The sequence below is a fragment of the Dendropsophus ebraccatus genome, chromosome 12 (genome assembly GCF_027789765.1).
Source record: "Dendropsophus ebraccatus isolate aDenEbr1 chromosome 12, aDenEbr1.pat, whole genome shotgun sequence".
Lineage (NCBI taxonomy): Eukaryota > Metazoa > Chordata > Amphibia > Anura > Hylidae > Dendropsophus > Dendropsophus ebraccatus.
The window spans coordinates 69,302,827-69,322,672 of record NC_091465.1 but is presented as its reverse complement, the minus strand read 5'-3'; the positions used below and the strand labels follow the sequence as shown (position 1 = coordinate 69,322,672).

The 19,846-nt window shown below is 42.1% G+C and overlaps 1 protein-coding gene across 2 annotated transcripts; it reads right to left on the bottom strand.

Annotated features, from left to right (window-relative positions):
- Positions 1-1,052: 1,052 nt before the first annotated feature.
- Positions 1,053-3,631, bottom strand: LOC138769764 (DNA damage-regulated autophagy modulator protein 1-like). Of its 2 annotated transcripts, XM_069948411.1 has the most exons (7): positions 3,470-3,631; positions 3,176-3,243; positions 2,829-2,923; positions 1,857-2,599; positions 1,636-1,722; positions 1,371-1,516; positions 1,053-1,135 (listed from the first exon to the last, which is right to left on the bottom strand). In XM_069948411.1, the coding sequence occupies exons 1-4, from the start codon at positions 3,589-3,591 to the stop codon at positions 2,180-2,182; spliced, it is 705 nt and encodes a 234-aa protein (XP_069804512.1). In that variant the 5' UTR covers positions 3,592-3,631; the 3' UTR covers positions 1,053-1,135; positions 1,371-1,516; positions 1,636-1,722; positions 1,857-2,179. The 2 variants fall into 2 exon arrangements, with proteins under 2 accessions (XP_069804512.1, XP_069804513.1); XM_069948412.1 differs by lacking the exon at positions 1,857-2,599.
- Between the last annotated feature and the right edge of the window lie 16,215 nt (positions 3,632-19,846).

Below are 19,846 nucleotides of genomic sequence, written 5' to 3'. Positions count from 1 at the left end.
CAGTTTAGTGTAATAGAACGATACTTGAAGGTGCTTGCGATTGAGATAGAGACAAGGTGCTTGTGGGAGAAGGTTTTGCAGAAGAGAGAGTAGAGGAGAGAGGGAGCCTGAAGGGCCTTGTCTAATTAGTACTGTACTCTGCCTGGAACGGTTTGAACTAAGAACAAGATATAAAGAGCACACTCGTACTCATGTTTAGATTTTGTTTGACCGCCTTCTACCCTACAGTTGTGAGCTACTCATCCTGTCAGGGGAGTACAAGCCCCAGGCCTAGTTATCTGTGCTCAGCAGACTTCCAAGACTTCCTGGTCGATGCGCAGTGGAATACCTAGACTCAGAGTAACTTTGTTCCACTGGGGTCAGTTCCTGTGATTCCTAGGTAACTGCCCTGCACGTTTTAGAGAAGTTCCCGGTCTAGACAAGGTGATCCTTCTTCGGCTACTCTCCCACTTGATACTTTCTAGCACCACATAGTTGCTGTGGCTTTCATACAGAAAAGCTGTGACTTTTCTGGGCTCTCCATCCACCGACCACCACACACGACTAGAACCAACTACAATACTCCTCCCACCAGGAACTAACTCCTTATACTAGGGTTCTGACTAAACCCTACTGTGATTGGTGGGGCTGTGTGAGTAAAAAGAGTGAAGACAGTGGATAGGACAAAGACTGGAGGGAAAGCACCTGCATCTGTAAGTGGACAGGACATCACATGTGACAAAAAAAAAAAACAGTTAACCCACAAGTCTCCTTCAACAGTGCTTCACATACTGCATACAAGACAGAGCAGCACCTAGTGGGGAAAACACAAACTACAGGGAATACTTCATCCCTATCTGGGTGAACTCGAGGGATTTAACTTACTCAGGTGCAATAAGACTTAGGGGCCTGTACCGGGGAACTACATTGGCATTTATTTATATATTTTTTATATCTTCTTTTTCCATCTCAGTTCATGAGGAGAGATGTGTGGAAGGATTATTACTACTGACAATGATGGAGACAAGAATAACATTTTTATAATATAACTTTATTAACCGTTTAATGAGCGGTTCTTCCTTCCCCTTGTTGGTCTGGTGAAGGGTTGGTGCCGGGAGATGTTTGGGCACTTTGGTGTCACTTTTTCAATTTATATCTGGAAAAGAAAGTAAACTTGTTACTATATGGTCAGATCCTGTAATATTTCCTGTGTGTAATGAAATGATAGTGGAGATAGCGGAGGTCACAACAGCTAAACCCAGTGGTAGTAGTCACCACTGCCTGCGCCTCCTCCCCCATATATAATATAATAGGCTTTAAAGTGACTATTCTGTGTTTTCTCCACGCCATTGCTGTACATGTGTCCATACCATACAACATAATATACTCACCTTTTAGTTTTTTTTCATGTCCGATATCATGGATCCTGTAGAGTATGGACAGATAGCCGATCACTGGGTCCTCACTACACTTGATCCTGTTTCTTCTCTCTCAAGGAGATGGTGGTATTTTTGCAGGATATTTTTAAACACAAACGCTAAAAAAAGAAAACAACAACAGTATATCCAGATTATAATCCCTGTGATGGTAGAGAGCAGTAATAAGGTTATTACAGTGTACAGTCTGAGAGCCAATAATAGGGGGACGTCTACTGACCTGACAATATTCACAGCAGGTCAGTACATTTATAAGGAGACACATCAGCGCCAACCATTCTGCGACCATGAAGATTGATGTACAGATCTGTAAAGAAATATTTATAGTAATATGGTAAATCTGCATAAAACACCAGACTATAGGAAAGTTACATTCAGCCCTTTGTATCAGAGACTCCGAATGTCAATATGGAAATTGTATGAGAAATGTTTGGTACCTACCTGACTACAGTCTCCATTACAGATATTCATGTACCTTGATGCATCACATCCAGATACTGGTAGATTATTATATAGGAAAATAACATTGGCTGTTTTCTAAGTGTAAACCTAACGACAAGAAGGGGTTAATCCATTGTGGTGATATCATTATAGAAAGGATACAAGTAACCAAGCAGATGACCAGTTAACAGTATAAAGGCCCTATTCCACGGAACGATTATCGTTCGTATTCGGCCGCTGCGGACAATAATCGTCCCGTGGAATAGAGTGCAACGATCAGCCGACATCGTTCATGTCGGCTGATCGTTGCAGTCGCTTGTTTTTCAACATGTTGAAAAACAAGCAACTGATATAGCAGCGATCTGCTGCCGTCGCTCCGTTGAATAGGAGCGTCGGCAGCAGATGCTGCTATATCCTATGGGCTGCCCGGACGATCTAGCGATCCCCCGGGCAGCCCCCCCGCAGCTCCCCGCCGCCCCTCCCGCACTCACCCGCTCACCTGCCGCCGCGCTGAATAGCGGCGGCAGCGAGCAGGGAACGAGGAGCAAATGAGCGCTGAGAGCGCTCGTTTGCTCCTCTGAAGACCAGTGGAATAGGGGCATAATACAGGCGCACAATGTTATGTGGCAGATCTTCTTGCTGAGTCCGGGCACCTTGTATAGCAGTATGGTCTGCCACAGCTTATATATGCAGCCACATGTAAAGGCCATGGCAGAGCCGATACCGTGGGAAACAGGATCTGACTGGAAAGTAAGTAGAGATACGGTAGGTTAGAGGTAATGCAGATTCTGACATAAGAACTACAAAGATATACAGGATAAACCACACATCAGATATATGGACATAAGTCATGTGATACTACATCTACTCCCCCCCAGTGATCATGACCATCAGGGGGCTGATCTGCCGGACATCAGGGATGAGATATCTACCAGCCCGGCCCCATCTAGAGAAGAAGCAATAATAACTTACTGGAAATGCCGCCATCACCATTGTCCCAATGCAGGAGATCCAAGTAACGGCCAGGAGAACCCTCTGCACCGCGGCCGGCCGAGCCCCAAAGGATTCTGGGTGTAACAGCATGAATTTATAGGGGATTATAGACAGCACCAGGAAAAGAAGAAAAGAGCAGAATGAATCCTGTACAGTAATACAATGTAATAGCATCTATGAGGAGGGGACCAGGGCTAAACCTGAGGAGGGGACCATTAATAGTGGACCTTCCCCCGGCCATATAATTACATAGAGGACAATGCGTAATAACCTGTTATCCCCCAACAATAAGAACATATTACAATCACTTCTGTGCTATTACTTACTGGCAATAGACGACCCTATGAATCCGATAGGAAACAATATATTGTCAGGATACACTTTTCCTGCACCACTATGAAAGAAAGAAGAAACCAATGTTACTATGGGAAATGTACAGAATAATAATCAGCAGATAATAATAATAATGTATATTTATATATAGGGAGGAGAATATGATGCACTGATGTCACCTCCTGATATATACGGCTATGACAAACACATCTCCTGTCTCTTATAATCACCTATAATCTATTCCCAATCCCGTCCTGATATAAGGGGCTTGTGCTGGTCCAGCTTACCTGATGTACATCAGTGCGGGTTTATGACCGATGACGATGGTCACAGTATAGCTGGCTGAGAGCCAGGCCACACACCAAAACACCAAGAGGAGGGGAATGAACCCCAATCCTCTGATCTCCATAATCCTCAGAAGTAGAGAGCACAGAGATAGCAGCTAACCGCTCTATGACAATCCACAGACTGACTGAGCTGCTGACAGCGGAATGTAAGCCCCAGCTATGACATCACAGCTCAGTGATGATGTCACAATAGAACCTTTTCTGCTCTGGCTGTGTATCTATGGTTACAGGTGAACCACAACTGTTTTCATTGTTGTCTTCACCTTCTCTCTTTCCATCTACAGAGACATATGAGGATTTGTGATTTGTGGGACCGATTGGTTTTTCTAATGACAGCTTTCATTTTATTATAACATTTTCTACAAAACTAAAATAAAATTCAGTGTGGGGTGAAGCTAAAAAATACCATATAAGTTACAGTAATACTAGCTGATCTGTATCCTGAGGGTCAGTATGATTCCAACCATTCCCAATTTACAGCCATTTTGGTGGATTTTACTTTTTCTTCCAGCAAAGTTTGTTTTATTAAAGAAAGACACCAAGTACAATATGATTAGGCTATGTTCACACTGCGTATGTTTCCGGCCGTAAAGTATCATGGTAATATACAGAGCCATAACACAAAGAATTGCCTTTTACATACAGAAGCTACATGCAAAACTAGTGTATAGCCTAGATCAGGGGTCTCACACTTAGATACACAGTGGGCAAATATTAAAAACTTGGACAAAGTCGTGGGCCAACCATGATTTCTATTGAAGCATGCAAACAGCGCTTTACACTACAAAAATGATATGGTAATCCCCACAATAGTACCTCACATGGTAATAGTGCCCCATACAGTAGCCAGCCTCCAATAGTGCCCCATACAGTAGCCAGCCCCCAATAGTGCCCCATACAGTACTAAGCTCCCCACAGTAGTGTCCCATGCTGTAGCCAAATCTCGTAATAGTGTCCCATACAGTAGCCAGCTCCCACAATAGTTTCCCATACAGTATCCAGACCCCCACAGTAGTGTCCTTTACAGTATCCAGACCCCCACAAGTGTTTCATACAGTAGCCAGCCCCCACAATAGTGTCCCTTACAGTAGCCAGCCCCCCACAATAGTGTCCCATACAGTAGCCAGCCCCCACAATAGTGTCCCTTACAGTAGCCAGCCCCCCACAATAGTGTCCCATACAGTAGCCAGCCCCCAATAGTGCCCCATATAGTAGCCAGCCCCCTACAATAGTGTCCCATACAGTAGCCAGCCCCCCACACTAGTGTCCCATACAGTAGCCACCCCCCACAATAGTGTCCCTTACAGTAGCCAGCCCCCCACAATAGTGTACCATACAGTAGCCAGCCCCCCACAATAGTGTACCATACAGTAGCCAGCCCCCACAATAGTGTCCCTTACAGTACCCAGCCCCCCACAATAGTGTACCATACAGTAGCCAGCCCCCCACAATAGTCTCCCATACGGTAGCCAGCCCCCCACAATAGTGTACCATACAGTAACCAGCCCCCACAATAGTGTCCCTTACAGTAGCCAGACCCCCACAAAAGTGTACCATACAGTAGCCAGCCCCCCACAATAGTGTACCATACAGTAGCCAGACCCCCACAATAGTGTACCATGAAGTAGCCAGACCCCCACAATAGTGTCCCATACAGTAGCCAGCTCCTCCACAGTAGTGTGTGCCCACACAGTAGACAGCTGCCCCACAGTAGTGCCCCATACAGTAGCTGCTGGGACTGCTCTGGGGCGAGGTTTCAGTTGCTGAGGTCGCTCTGACATGGGGGTCGGCCCGCCACTCTGACAGTGTCCGTGCGTGGGAGGGGGGGCTGAGAGCACCTGCTGATGTGGCTGTCAGCACCATGGAGGCAGGCCATGCCCAGGCTCCCCTTCCACCTGGGCCCCATAGCAGTTGCCTGGTTTGCCTCCATGGTAGCTACGCCACTGGCCAAAGGCATCTTGGGAAATGTATTTATCACTAGGATATCATTTCTGTGATGAAACTACAATCAAATGGCTGGAAAAACCATGCTTAAACAGGTACGCATACACAGGATCCCTTAGATTATTCCCTAATGTAAACCAGGGCTGCATTATATAAGCAAGAGAATAAGTGGAGTACGCTGACTTGTACCTAAGTGGGTATTTGGGGTGTATATGGGCAGGACTGGGGCAGGTTTGGTGAGTGTGTCCTATACATTTTGGAAATGTTTGTGCACTTTATTAGCACATATTTGTCATTGTTCATTGTGTAAAAACAATGCTCTACCATCGGACTTCATACTGTAATTTCCGAGAATTACATAAGCACAAGCGCCTAATAAATCACTCCCCGTCCATCTGTCCCTCGGGTCTTAAAGATGTTGAAATCCTGGTGAGGAGTGTCCAGGTGTCAAGGAAATGAGGAAGGGATGATGCTTCGAGTGGGAGAAAGTGACCTGAGGCAGAGATGCTGAAAGATTTGGAGGGAGGAGGCGGATACATGTCATGAGAAGTCAGCTAATGCCGCCATCACAGCTGGATGATCAGGCTGCAGATGATTTTATACAGCGTAGATCACAAGTCGTTTGTTAGATATTCTTTACATTTGTATCAATGTCAGGGAAAGCTGGGTGACAAGCAATGACAGCTTGCTAAGGGGGTCATCCTACAGTGCCGTTCAGGATTCTCAGAAAGCTGGGTTAAACCCTATGTAAACAATAATGGTGACCATATAATTTGTGATTTCTTACTGATGAACGTCTATTAAACTGAAAGGGGTACGCCAGGGAAAAAAAATGTTTTCAAATCAATTCCTCACACTGCAGAGCGGTGTGCGTCACCCAGCGCTTTACACTACAAAAATGATATGGTAATCCCCACAATAGTACCTCACATGGTAATAGTGCCCCATACAGTAGCCAGCCCCCAATAGTGCCCCATACAGTACTCAGCCCCCCACAGTAGTGTCCCATGCTGTAGCCAAATCTCGTAATAGTGTCCCATACAGTAGCCAGCTCCCACAATAGTTTCCCATACAGTATCCAGACCCCCACAGTAGTGTCCTTTACAGTATCCAGACCCCCACAAGTGTTTCATACAGTAGCCACCCCCCACAATAGTGTCCCTTACAGTAGCCAGCCCCCCACAATAGTGTCACTTACAGTAGCCAGCCCCCACAATAGTGTCCCTTACAGTAGCCAGCCCCCCACAATAGTGTCCCATACAGTAGCCAGCCCCCAATAGTGCCCCATACAGTAGCCAGCCCCCCACAATAGTGTCCCATACAGTAGCCAGCCCCCCACACTAGTGTCCCATACAGTAGCCACCCCCCACAATAGTGTCCCTTACAGTAGCCAGCCCTCCACAATAGTGTACCATACAGTAGCCAGCCCCCCACAATAGTGTCCCATACAGTAGCCAGCCCCCACAATAGTGTCCCTTAAAGTAGCCAGCCCCCCACAATAGTGTCCCATACAGTAGCCAGCCCCCAATAGTGCCCCATACAGTAGCCAGACCCCACAATAGTGTCCCATACAGTAGCCAGCCCCCCACAATAGTGTTCCTTAAAGCAGCCAGCCCCCCACAATAGTGTCCCATACAGTAGCCAGCCCCCAATAGTGCCCCATACAGTAGCCAGCCCCCCACAATAGTGTCCCATACAGTAGCCAGCCCCCCACAATAGTCTCCCATATGGTAGCCAGCCCCCCACAATAGTGTACCATACAGTAGCCAGCCCCCACAATAGTGTCCCTTGGGTTAAACCCTATGAAAACAATAATGGTGACTATATAATTTGTGATTTCTTACTGATGAACGTCTATTAAACTGAAAGGGGTACGCCAGGAAAAAAAAATGTTTTCAAATCAATTGATGTCAGAAAGTTATACAGATTTGTAAATTAAAAACAAAAACATGCCTTCCAGTACTTCTCAGATGCTGTATGTCCTGCAAAAAGTGGTTTCTTTCTAGTCTGACACAGTGCTCTTTGCTACCATCTCTGTCCATGTCCGGAACTGTCCAGATCAGTAGCAAATCCTCATAGAAAATCTCTACTGCTCTGGACAGTTCCTGTCAAGCAACAGGGAGCACTGTGTCAGGGCGGGATCACACTACGGAATTCTCGCGGACAATGTCCGCGGAATTCCGTCAGCTGTCCGCCCGCACATCTGGGCGCTATACGCTGAAAGAAGTGTCATGTCACTTTTAGCGGATCGCGGAATACGCCGGCCCATAGAATGGTGTCTATGGAGGCGGCGGAAAAGCGCGTGCCCGTGCGGGCGGACAGCTGACGGAATTCCGCGGACATTGTCCGCGAGAATTCCGTAGTGTGAACCCGCCCTCAGACTGGAAAGAATACACCAATACATGCAGGGCATACAGCAGTTTATAAGTATTGGAAGACTTCATTTTATTATATAGTAGTCATTTACAAATCTGTATAACCTTCTGACTCCGGTTGATTTGAAAACATTTTTTTCCCCTCGGAGAAAGATTAGATTTTAATTTGCCTATTACTATGGTTTGTAGGAATAAGCGGTGCCAGGGGTGCCAGTCATCAGCCTATCCATGTCTCCATATGGCAGTACTTCCAAGCATCTGTACCTACAGGGGATGTGGAGAGATAGCGGTCAGCTGAATGGGTGCTTGACTAATAGATCCCTAGAGCTCCACAAGCTGTGACTGCCACATTCAGAGCCAGTGGGAGAAAATCTGAAACTTATTCCCCTCCAGTTATTTTGCATAAATTAAGGAAATACAACGTAGTCGTAAAATGACTACGTCCTGCCCATCCAAGTAAGGCCTGTCGGGCAATCTTTTTTGCATAGATTCCCAATGGTTATCCTGATGTGGGGCTGATGGGGTGATGTAAACCTAACCTTAATGGTGGCCACCAGAAGAGAGACCCCCATCAATCAGACAGGTAGGGCATATTCCACGTCCATTACTTATGCAGCCATGTATACGTCCACAGGAGCATCCTATAATCCAGCAACCAATAATCTAGAGCGTGTACAGCAAACACTGCAAAGTAATGTAGATTTCCGCTAGACCTAAAGCTGAAGACACATGTGAGCGTTAGGTTGGTCTCCCAAATGGGATTTTGCTGTGCTTTTTTTTTTTTTTTTTGGGGGGGGGGTTGGAGGATACCGGGTGGAGTCAGTACAGTAGAAAATAGTAGATAGGTCTGCTTATCCACTTGCACTAGACTCTGGTGCATGGAAAAACCAGAACAGAGCCTTGGCAATATGTAGTAAACGCCCAGCTCCCAGGTTACAAGTAAAAAAATCTTCTTTTCTGAAATCAAAACATAAATGCAGAGGATAAAAAACGCAACCGGTTTACATGTTCCAGGGAAAGCCTTCATGACAAACTCGGAGACGCTCCAGTGACACATCCTTTACAATGATGTACGAATAGCACCATGGAAATTAATGGTTTGCAAAGGATTCAGGATTAGATGATCAGCAAACACTGATGAAATACTGATGTGTGAATAAGGCCTAAAGAAAAGGACCTTTAATCCTGCGGAACACAATTGTGGGATGGACTCTCCAATAAAAGTCTACGGGGGCCTCTACATTTTGCGGACAACACCTAAGCACTCTGCAAAGTTCTGTGACATCACCATTTAAGCTCCTCCTGGCTGGTTGGGACAGCTAGCGACATCGTTTTATGCCATTACAACCCCCCCCCAACCCCCCCCCCCGACCTTTTTTTTTTTTTTTTTGCAGATTCGCAAAATAGGGAACACAATGTGAATGCAGCCTTAGTTTTGGGATGTTGTGCTGTCTCAAAATGCAGTATGTTCTCTGTAGGAGATCCAAAAATCCATAAAAATATGCAAAACTTTATTAAATTTTCACAATTTTACAAAGTACAAAATGCCATTAAAATCACTTGTAAGATGTGCCATGAAAAGCACTAGAGATGGTGTGAAGGAGGCCTAACACTCCCAACGCCAAGATAAAGGAATTTTGACATATTCAGCAATAGACGAGTCTCATTCTGGAACACGGTGAACAAACCGAATATTTGCACAGGGATCTTCAGTCGACAATTGACTCAGCATAAACGTCAGGGTTATTTATTGTTCTCATTTAGACTTTTTAGATAAAAAAAAAAAATGGGCAGAATCTTATTTCTGAGTACAACGACAAGTGGGTGCTACAGCAGAATTGCTTTAACCGGATGAAAAAAATTGCCATATCGCCAAACACTATGAATAATAATACAACCCTAAAATACAAATAAAACTGCTTGCCTAGGAGAACTTCAGGAAGACTAAAGTTACCATATAGGGTGGATTCCCCCAGCATTTTTTGCTACATTTTTCATGTTAAGGCTATGTTCACATATAGTATTTCTGTCAGTCTTTTGGTCAGTATTTTTTTTTGTAAATCAAAACTAGAGCCAGAAGTGGCTTGAAAACACAAAAGCTGTGCAAACCTTTCCATTATAATTTTTTCCTGTCAGTTCCACTCCTGATTTTGATTAAGAAAAAGACTGATGTAAATACTGTGTGTGAACATAGCCTAGTAATGTGTTTTTTGTCTGTTTGTTTGTTTTTTTCCCCCCAAATTCTATGAGATTATGTCACTTTAAGGGTGCGTTCACACCTACAGGATCTGCAGCAGATCCGCAGCAGATTTGATGGTGTAGATTTGATGCTGTGTTCAGTTATTTAAATGAAATCTGCTGCGGATCCACTGCGGATCCGCAGCAGAAAATCAGCTGCGGATCCGGTAAGTGTGAACGTACCCTTAGGCTATTTTCACACAACGTCTTTATTTGGCAAAAAAAAAAAATGCCATTTTTAATAATGACTTCTATTAGGAATGATCATAATTGTTTTTTACGACCACCATTAAAAAATAAGTGCTGTTGTTTTACAAACACCAGCCGTTATTTCACCTAAAAACACCACAATGAAGTGTTACTTTTGTGTTGTTCTACTGCCATAGACCTAGTTTTAATGTCGTCGAATGTGTTTTTCACATTACAAATCATGTGAAACTTTATTCATTAAATTTTTTTGTGAAAGGCTAGGTTCACGCTATGAAGAAATACCGTCCGTCTTTCATAACAGTGTCATTGTAAAAGTACGTTGATTATTTTAAAAAAATTTAAAACAAAATAACAGTCGTTATTTGCGCAATGACGGCCGTTGTTATGAAAGATGGACAGTGTGAACCTAGCCAAAATGTGAAAATTGCCACAAAAAGGCATGTGTCAAAAATACAAAGAATGTTATATAAAATACATGAAAAAAAACAACTGCAAGATATGTTATGTTGCACTTTGGTGCTTTTTTTCGCCTCCCAAATCCAGCATGCTGTGTTTTTTTCTGGCATTTTGCCATGGGCTTCTCTCTATGCCTAAAAAACAACAGAAACAATAGATAACCATAATAACAATACATAAAAATATCACAAATAATGCATATAAAAGCGCCATGAACAGGAAACATTTTAATGCAAGTTGTTTCTATCACTGAAAATTTATTAGATAAAAAACTGGTAAATGTTTGGAAATTTTTGAACGATCAATATTGTCTAATGGGAACATGTATTTGAAAGTTTGGCGCACAATGAAAATGACAGCCTTTTTTTTTTGGACGGACATCATTAGGGACAAATATTGGCCGTTATTATATGAGTAACAACAGTTATTTGTCGTTAAATAAAAACACCCATCATTTTGGCGGTGTGTGAACATAGCTTGACAAACAAACAGATATTCTTTATGAAACATGGTTAAAAATGTGGTATTTTTGCCCAGCGTTCTTGTCCCATTTTGGTCAGTATTTTTACAAAATTCTATTGTGAACCCAGCACAGAAAAAATATAATGGAAAGATTTATGCTAAAAATACTGACCAAAATTTGTTCCAATGTGTTATTCCAGCATTGCCGTTCTGGTGATTGCCGTGTTTTAGGCTGTTTCTCCAATGGCCGTTTTTCTACAATGATATTTACAGCCATCATTATAAAATATTGGCTGTTATTTCACCAAAAAAGACGTTGTGGGAACATAGCAAAATGTGCAATAATGTTTTCGATGCAACATGTGCTATGTGCTTTTTTTTGCATTTTAGTTTTTTTTTTCATAGATGCTATTCAGTTCTACAGTAAAAAAAAAATTAGCATGAGCTCTGCCAGGATTTGTTTTACGGCAGAATCCAAATTCTCAAAATCAAATGTATAATCAGTTGCACAAAAAGTACAAAAACTTGTATCCTTAATTATATATATTATTTACAGTATGTTCAGTGAAACGATCATACGTTAAGTTATCATTTCATTCTTCCTATAGACACATTTGTATATCTATGAACACTCTTGACCAATCAACATTCACAGTTGACCAGCAGTTTAAATAACATAGGAGCCACATTCTGACTCAAATTGGTTTGTTTCAGACACCAGATTTAGGTTATGCTCCCACTTCAGGAACATATCAGGTAAAGGGAGCGTCTCTTTATATAGATGGATGCTAATAATGATCATTATCCCAAAGTGGAAACATAGCCCTAAAGTGTATAGAAAAAAGGCTGTAACTTCAGCTAATTCAACTAATTTCATAGTTTGAAAGTTTATAATGTCTAAATCTTGGACTGGGTTAGTTAAAGGGGAGATTTATCAAACATGGTGTAAAGTGAAACTGGCTCGGTTGCCCCTAGCAACCAATCAGATTCCACCTTTCATTTTCCAAAGAGTCTGTGAGGAATGAAAGGTGGAATCTGATTGGTTGCTAGGGGCAACTGAGCCAGTTTCACTTTACACCATGTTTGATAAATCTCCCCTTTTGAATATATAACAAGCCAGCATACTGTCAGAAGTAGTGATGAGCGAACATCCCGATGTTCGGTGCGGATCCCCAACACAATCGGATCGACGAACACTCACGAACAAATAACGAATGTACAGTAGAAGCGCGCGTTTCAGTCTTTGAACATGCGTAGAGATTGCGAGGTGCAAAGCGCAAATTACGCTGCTGCGTACATTCGCAAATTCAAATATGTTAGAAAATGATCGTTATAATCATTCCAATTATTGAACAAATTGTTTGTGATCGGCGAACAGAAACAATTAGCGCCATGTTTGTACGAATGTACGAAACACTGCAAACATAGTGGAAAACAAACATTCCAAGTCCCATTTTGAAAAGTCCTTTAAATTGTGTTTTTCAGGTTTATTTTTTCCGGAGGGGGGGGGGGGGGGGGGGGGGGGAAGGTGGGTCTAGGTATAGGCCAAACCCCTAAATTATGTTTAAAGAGTCTGAAGAGTCTGATTAAGACTGAGTGGCTCTGGTATAAATGGAAACCACAATATAGTTTTGAATGTGGTTCATCAACCTCAAAAACAATGTCATCTACAATAGAAGCTTCTATCGGAGCATCTGACGTAAATGGGAACCTAAATCTTGCCTTCTTGCCCCTTATCTGCCCTCAGTTTTGTTGCCTGAGACAGGCCATAGTTGTGCTGGCTAAAACAAACCTATGGTTGGTAATGTATTCCTACCAACTAGACTGTCACATGGTGGAAGGGGAAGTTAAATCACCAATCTGACCTCCATTTTTCAATTTTTTGCCAAAAAGTTTAGAATATAGTATGAATATATATATAAAAGACCAATGAAACTTTTATGCTAGCTTATAGGAGTATACTGTGAGGTTATGTTCACACACAGTGTCAAGATGACGGCCGTATTTATTGGACACCCATTATTTAACAGAATATAACAGCTGTTATTTCTTAATTCGTAAAAGAACGTCCGTTATTTGCAGTTTTGACAGTGTGTAAACATAGCCTACTTGTGTAAATCATGTGATAGTCTTAATTTATTTGATGTGTACCTCTTAAAAGAAATCTAAAAAATAATACCAATTAGAATAAGATCCAACTGGTCATAAATGTAAAGATTTTTGTAAAAATCGCAGTATATTTTGTGTGGCCGTTTAGTGAAAATCTACTATGTCCAATATACAGTCACAAAACAAATTATTGGCTGATCACTATAACGTGTTGCGGCTATGTTCCCACACCATTGAAATGACGGATGTTTTTATTGGACGGTCGTTTTATTTTATAAGTAACGGCTGTTGTTATAAAATAATGATTGTTATCTGCCATTAAATGCCGTCCAATAAAAACGTCCGTCATTTGGATAGTGTGTGAACATCGCCTAAAGATTACAAAAATTACAAAAAAACAGAAGATGCTTCTTTTCCCAATGGACTGGGATAAATAATAAAAATCAAAGAAAAAAAATTTGGACAGTGCCATAGAAGTTCCCGGTCTACATTTTATTTTGCTATAATAGGAGCAATTATTCCCATTAACCCCCATGTTGCTTTGTATAAATAGGGGGCTTTCATCCAGATAGTGAGACCTTGGTCTAATTGGGGGCAAAACCTTCATATGTAAACTTGCCATACGTCTTACGGATATCAGGAAGTGTGCGGATCAGGCTGGTTTGATGGTATTATGCTTTCTAAATCTTGATCTTCTTAGGACATAGTCGACTCCTTCTTTTGTCACACTTAGCATTTGCAGTTCATTGTCCTGTCATGCACGAGGGATAATCATGGATGAAGAAGATGTTCCCGTATTTCATGTCTGAATAAAATGTGTCAGTATTCAGTTTTTTTCCACAAATAATGAGTCCCGTTGACATGTAGGAACCTCTGAGAGACAACCACTCAACATGGTCTTCTAGAGCTCCGAACATGTATGATCTCAGCAAACCTCAAACTTTATACACATTCCAATATGTCATGACCAATATTAAGAAACTGCTACTTGGAGATCCCTGGAATACTAGGTATATAGGAGCTGCTCGGTCATAAATTTAAAGATTTAATCGTAGTCTGGTGAAAGTTGTTAAAGTAATTTGATTATATTTGATCATATATATTTTTTAATTCAGTAAATAAAAACAAAAAAAAATCCTATTTCACTCTTTTTGGATATGTTCACACACTGTGTATTGCCCATTTTTTAGTAAAAAAATAAACAGCAGTCTATCGATACATAAATTAATTTTGTCAGATGTAAAATTTATAGCCATGCCCTGTTTATGGGGCTTTTTTGGGGACGTATTTTTGCACACATTTTGGGCAGTAGGTTAAGTACAAATTATAATAACCCCAAAATGACAACAAATATAGTCGGAAAAAAGATGCAAAAACTGTTGAAAAAAAAGGGCAAAAATGGAAGACTCGAAAGGCGGGTGAAAAATGTTGCCACTTTTTGAACCTCAAGCCTCTAGCTTGAATTGGAAATGATAAATTCTAGTGTTGTTGAGATTGAGGGTGCGTTCACACGTACAGGATCTGCAGCAGATTTGATGGCGCAGATTTGAAGCTGCAGATTCAAAGCAAATCAACTCTGGGCCATCAAATCTGCTGCAGATCCTGTACGTGTGAAGGCACCCTAAAAGTAATTTTTTATCTATTTTAACCCCTCTCAAATTCAGGTCTACAAGTCTATAGCCACTTTTACTACCAGTTTACATTTTTTGCCTATTAACCCATGAAGAAGGAATGATTTTATAGCGGATCTTCAATCCAACCCCTTCCCCCTCCCCGAGGGCTGACCAATCAGGAATGAAATACCTAAGGTCTATCAAACATGCGCGGATTATGCGCGGTATGCGAATAGTATTAGTTACTGTTTATGAAATTTTTCCCTTTAATGAGCGACCATATGATTGTAGACACTTTATAGACAGTGATTAAGCAGACAAGAGGGTAGCAATCCACAGGGGAGGGGTGTCAGTGCCCCCTCACCTGCCTGTCTGGTGCTCGCGGAGAGGATGCAAGCACTTGGAGCGATGGCGGAGGAGGAGGAGGAGGAGGGGGGGGGGGTGGATAATTAGCATTTTCAGTGGCAGCTGGCCGAGTGGAGAAATTGTGATTTCTTTTTAGTTCTAAAATGACACATTGTTCGTAGGGGCACAATTCTCCCCGCAGGAGTGCAGCAAAGAGTGTGCCAAGGTATTGTTGTGCAAATCAGAGGCTTTTTGTGCTTGAATTAGCCAAAGAAGGATTAAGGGAGATGGCCTGCAGGCCACTAATAGCAGGGATGAGGTCCCGGAGACTTTAGATATGCAAAGCAGCTTCCATCAAGAGGAGATGCAAAGCACATCAGAGTGTAGTGGGTTACGTCTGTGGTTTGGCCGTGATGCATTTGTGTATATATTGGATTTGTTTTTGGGCCAATGACAAGTGCTGCACGGTCCAGGCCACATATTGTACAGTGAGTGAATGTCTTGTATAGCGGCCAATTGTGTGTTGTATAAACCTTTATCCCTCTCCACTGGGCTGATCAACAGCTTCTTTCAGCCGAGGCTTCAGACAAGACTGTATTGACATTCATTGTGCGGTGCTTGTAGGCTGCGACGGGGCTGTATAAATACATTGTCATAATTATCCCATCTTGATAATAAAATGTATTGAGGGGACAAACGGCCCACCTGAGCCGAAGAATGGCCTTCAGTAAACATTGACCTTTCTGGGGAGGCATCCAGGCAAATGATATGATTACACCGTAAAATTAACATTTAGCAGTATGCTAATGTCTTATAGGAGGGAGTACTGGTCCCATGATGGAGAATATAGCAGGAACCCAAAGTCATAGAATTGTGTCTGGTTATATACATGAGGGGTCACATAAGGTGTCTGTAGTTGTCCGAGGATGTCAGTTGCCCCTCAGGATTTTATTAAACCCTTAGGGTTATTGGTATCCATCAGGGATTTCCTATTGGAGTTAATGGTTTCCTCATATGTCTTTGGTAATGGATGAGCAAATAGTATAAAGGGTTCTCTCTAATGGACACGTTTTTATTTGGTTAGCCCACCTGGCGTGTCTGTTTTAGTTAAAAGAATATGCATTGCTGGTTGACAAACTTTTTCTTTTGTTATTGGTTATTTTGTTGTGTTATCATCCTAGAAATATTTTGATTGACAACTGGGTGTAACCAGTTTTGGGGGGTGGGGGTGGTCTTACAATCAGACAGTAATAGGCTATGTTCCCACAACGTTTTTTCTTGTCCATTTTCGAAAAGAAAAAATGACATCCATCTTTTCCCCTTTTTGGCACTGACGGCCGTTGGTACATTATTCCAGATTAGGTAGACTGATTGGCCTTTGGATGTGTCTTTATTTGAAAATTCCATTGAATTTCATAGTTAAAATAGGGACAGTGACAAAAGAAAAACTGTGTTTGAACAACTAAAAAAATAACGTCCGCTGTTTGCAAAAGACATTGAAAATAAAGCGGACGCCTTTTCTCTGTTTTGAACATAGTGTGAACATGGCCATAGACTTATAAAAGGAAATGGTGACACCTGGGATCCCCCTGCCGATGCCGATCAGGTAATGTAAAAAGAGAAAACCATGTACCTAGTACATTCGTTTTAAAGGGTTACTCAGGGCAAAGGTAAAAATCCAGGGAGGGTAGAGGGATGTGCGAACATAATTATGGAGTGACACCTGTCTCTGGTCTCCAGAATATTCCGGGTTCCTGTGTTGTCACGACATCAAAGGAGACCAGCGAGTGACCATGAGAGGTGCCGCTGGCCTGCATAACTATTATGCTCCCATCACCCCCCCTGCCCGCCCTCCCTGGATTTTTACCTTTGCCCAGAGTTCTCCTTTAAGGTCTGTTTGCAATATAGGTGTTTAGAAAGGATGAAAGATCACTCCACTTATGAGGCTGTTTGTAGGACTTGATGCCTTCTTCCCTTGATGAAAACAAATATACAGCAGGTATAAATGTGTTGTTGGTTTTCTATGGTTTTTTCCCACTAGTATGCGTGTACACCTGGGATAGTTACTACTGATGGTTCTAGCCTCACCAATAAAATTTTGCTCTACTTTTGAGAGAAGCACAGCAAAGCGTAGAGGTGGTGGGGATAGAGCACCTTGCTCAGCAGAAGGAGTGACTTATTTATCCTATTAGGTGGAGTGTTCATAGCTTCAGGGCAGACATAAGTCTTTGCAATGGGTGAGGGTAATACCCTACATGTAACGGCACTGATCCCACATCAAAACAGCCAGGACAGATGACCACTATATAGTAATTGTAATAGAGGATCGATTCTTCACTAGAAAGCTCATGTGGGGGTCATTGTTGACATGGAGATCACAGTGATTGGATTTGGATTCACGGTCTCAAAGAGGCAACACATGTTGTCCAAAAACAGACTTCTCCTTATGCCGTCCAAGGTTTGCAAATGACTAAATACAGGAGTGTATTTGTGAATATATCCAACCTATACAAGTGGAAAAGCAAGGACCAAAACATAGGGCTTACTCGTTGACTTTGGACGTTATATGGGCAAAAATCCAAGCATCAAGCCTCCGGAATTTCCTGTCATGGTTAATAAAAGTGAATGGACCCTCAATGGGCCACAAGTGGCCGCAGCCGTTACAAATACATGCATAAGAGACCATTTTTGCATCCAAAGTCACTATGTAGCTCTAGCCTAAGGGCCGTATTACACAGGAGGATTATCGTTGGAAAAATCGTTAGATCGTTCGGATTTAAATGATAATCATTTCGTGTAATAGCAGGCAACGATTAAACAACCAATGAGAGATCGTTGATCGTTTGATAGAATCTGAATCTTTTTTTATCGTTGATCGTTCACAAATTGTTCGAACATCGTTCGGTGTAATAACACGTTGTTTGGTCGCTTCTGGTCTATAAGCCAGGAAAGGACGAGCGCAAGAACGATCATCGTCCTGTGAAGTAACGATTATCGTCCTGTGTAGTAGGGTGAACGATTTAAGATGGTTCGCCATAGCAGATCGTTTATCGTTAATCTTCAAAAAACGTCCAGTGTAATACCACCCTAAAGGTGGCCAAACACATTTAATAATTCAGCACTTTGGTTGAGGATTATTGGCTAACACTTACTCCTTATTTCCTATACACATCTGGTTAAGTTGATGGCGCATATGAAAGATATGGAGATAATCAATAATTAATCATGGATAACAATAACTGTATTTACACTCACCTTAATAATCCAAACCCTAGTAAATCATAAACTCGTAGACCCCAGTTTTGGCCATTTCTGGTAGCACTTGTGCATGGACCAACAGCTAACAGATGCGTGGAGAAAGATGGATCCGCCTCTTTAGATTTTCTTCCATTCATCGTAAACTATAGGTTGGTTTGAGGTTTTCTTGCTGAGAATGAATACAGCTGACTTTTTAAGTAATCTGTTAAGTATATGGCAATGTATCCCAACTTAAGTCTTTATAAGTACCCACAACGGGTCACAGTGGATTGTGAATTTCCTGAACATTGCACAGGTGGTATAATTGGTGTCACTGCATTGAAAACCTCTACAGGTGCTCACTCTATGGGGTATCCATAAAGCATGACCTGCTGCCGGTACTCGAGGAGTGCAGGTGCAAAACCCTGGTATAAGGCACCATAGCTTGGCTTCGGCTAAAAGAAACTTTGAACAACCAATTGTTCGTGGGCTGGCAGACTTTCCTCTAATGTCGATGGCCAGTTCATCTTCTTATCGGAACGTATGTGATCTTGGAAATGTTTTTGTAAAATTTCTGTAGTCAAAGAATTGGTTAAATCATCTATCAAATTGCCAATATAGTGGCAAATTAGGTAGGAATAAAAGAGGTACCATCTTTGAAAAAATAATTTTTTTTTTGAATTTTTATGTCATTTTTTTTAGCTTTAATATTTGTAAGTTCTTAGTCGACATAAAAAGAGCGTGGTAATCTCACGGTAATCTATGCATTTATTTATTAGCACAGAGCTGAATTGTACAGTCTGTCCTGGAAGGGTTAAGTGAGGCGTGAAGACTGAAGCTGTATCCATAGCAGATGATGATGGTAGAGTGAGCCAAGACAGAACGGGAACAAAATTGGATTAGGGCTATTTAAGAAAGGAGAAATGAGAAAAATAAAGAGAATGTTTCTTCCACGCTTCCTTGCTTTGGTCCTGTCTGTCTGAGCTGTTGAGCTCACCCTCAATGGATATTTGCATCTGTTCAAAGGGGCACAGGACAGCAGCCCTAATCCAAGCAAGGGGGAAGAGTAATGACACTGACACGCTTCCCCACCGGCCTCTTTTGTAAACCCCTTCTTTTCTCTCCAGGTCCCGGACAAAACGTTCTCTCTAATGAAAACCAGACAGCAACTTAAAAAACTTTTAATTTTCTTTTAAGCGAGGTTTTGTACCAGAGGCAAGCGTATTTTAACCTTCGTTCTCCTTTCTTGCCCAGAAATGTCTGGCTGTGAAGTTTGCTTTTTTTTCTCTAGATGGGCTAAAAGTTGAGTTGTCCTCAAAGGTCCACGG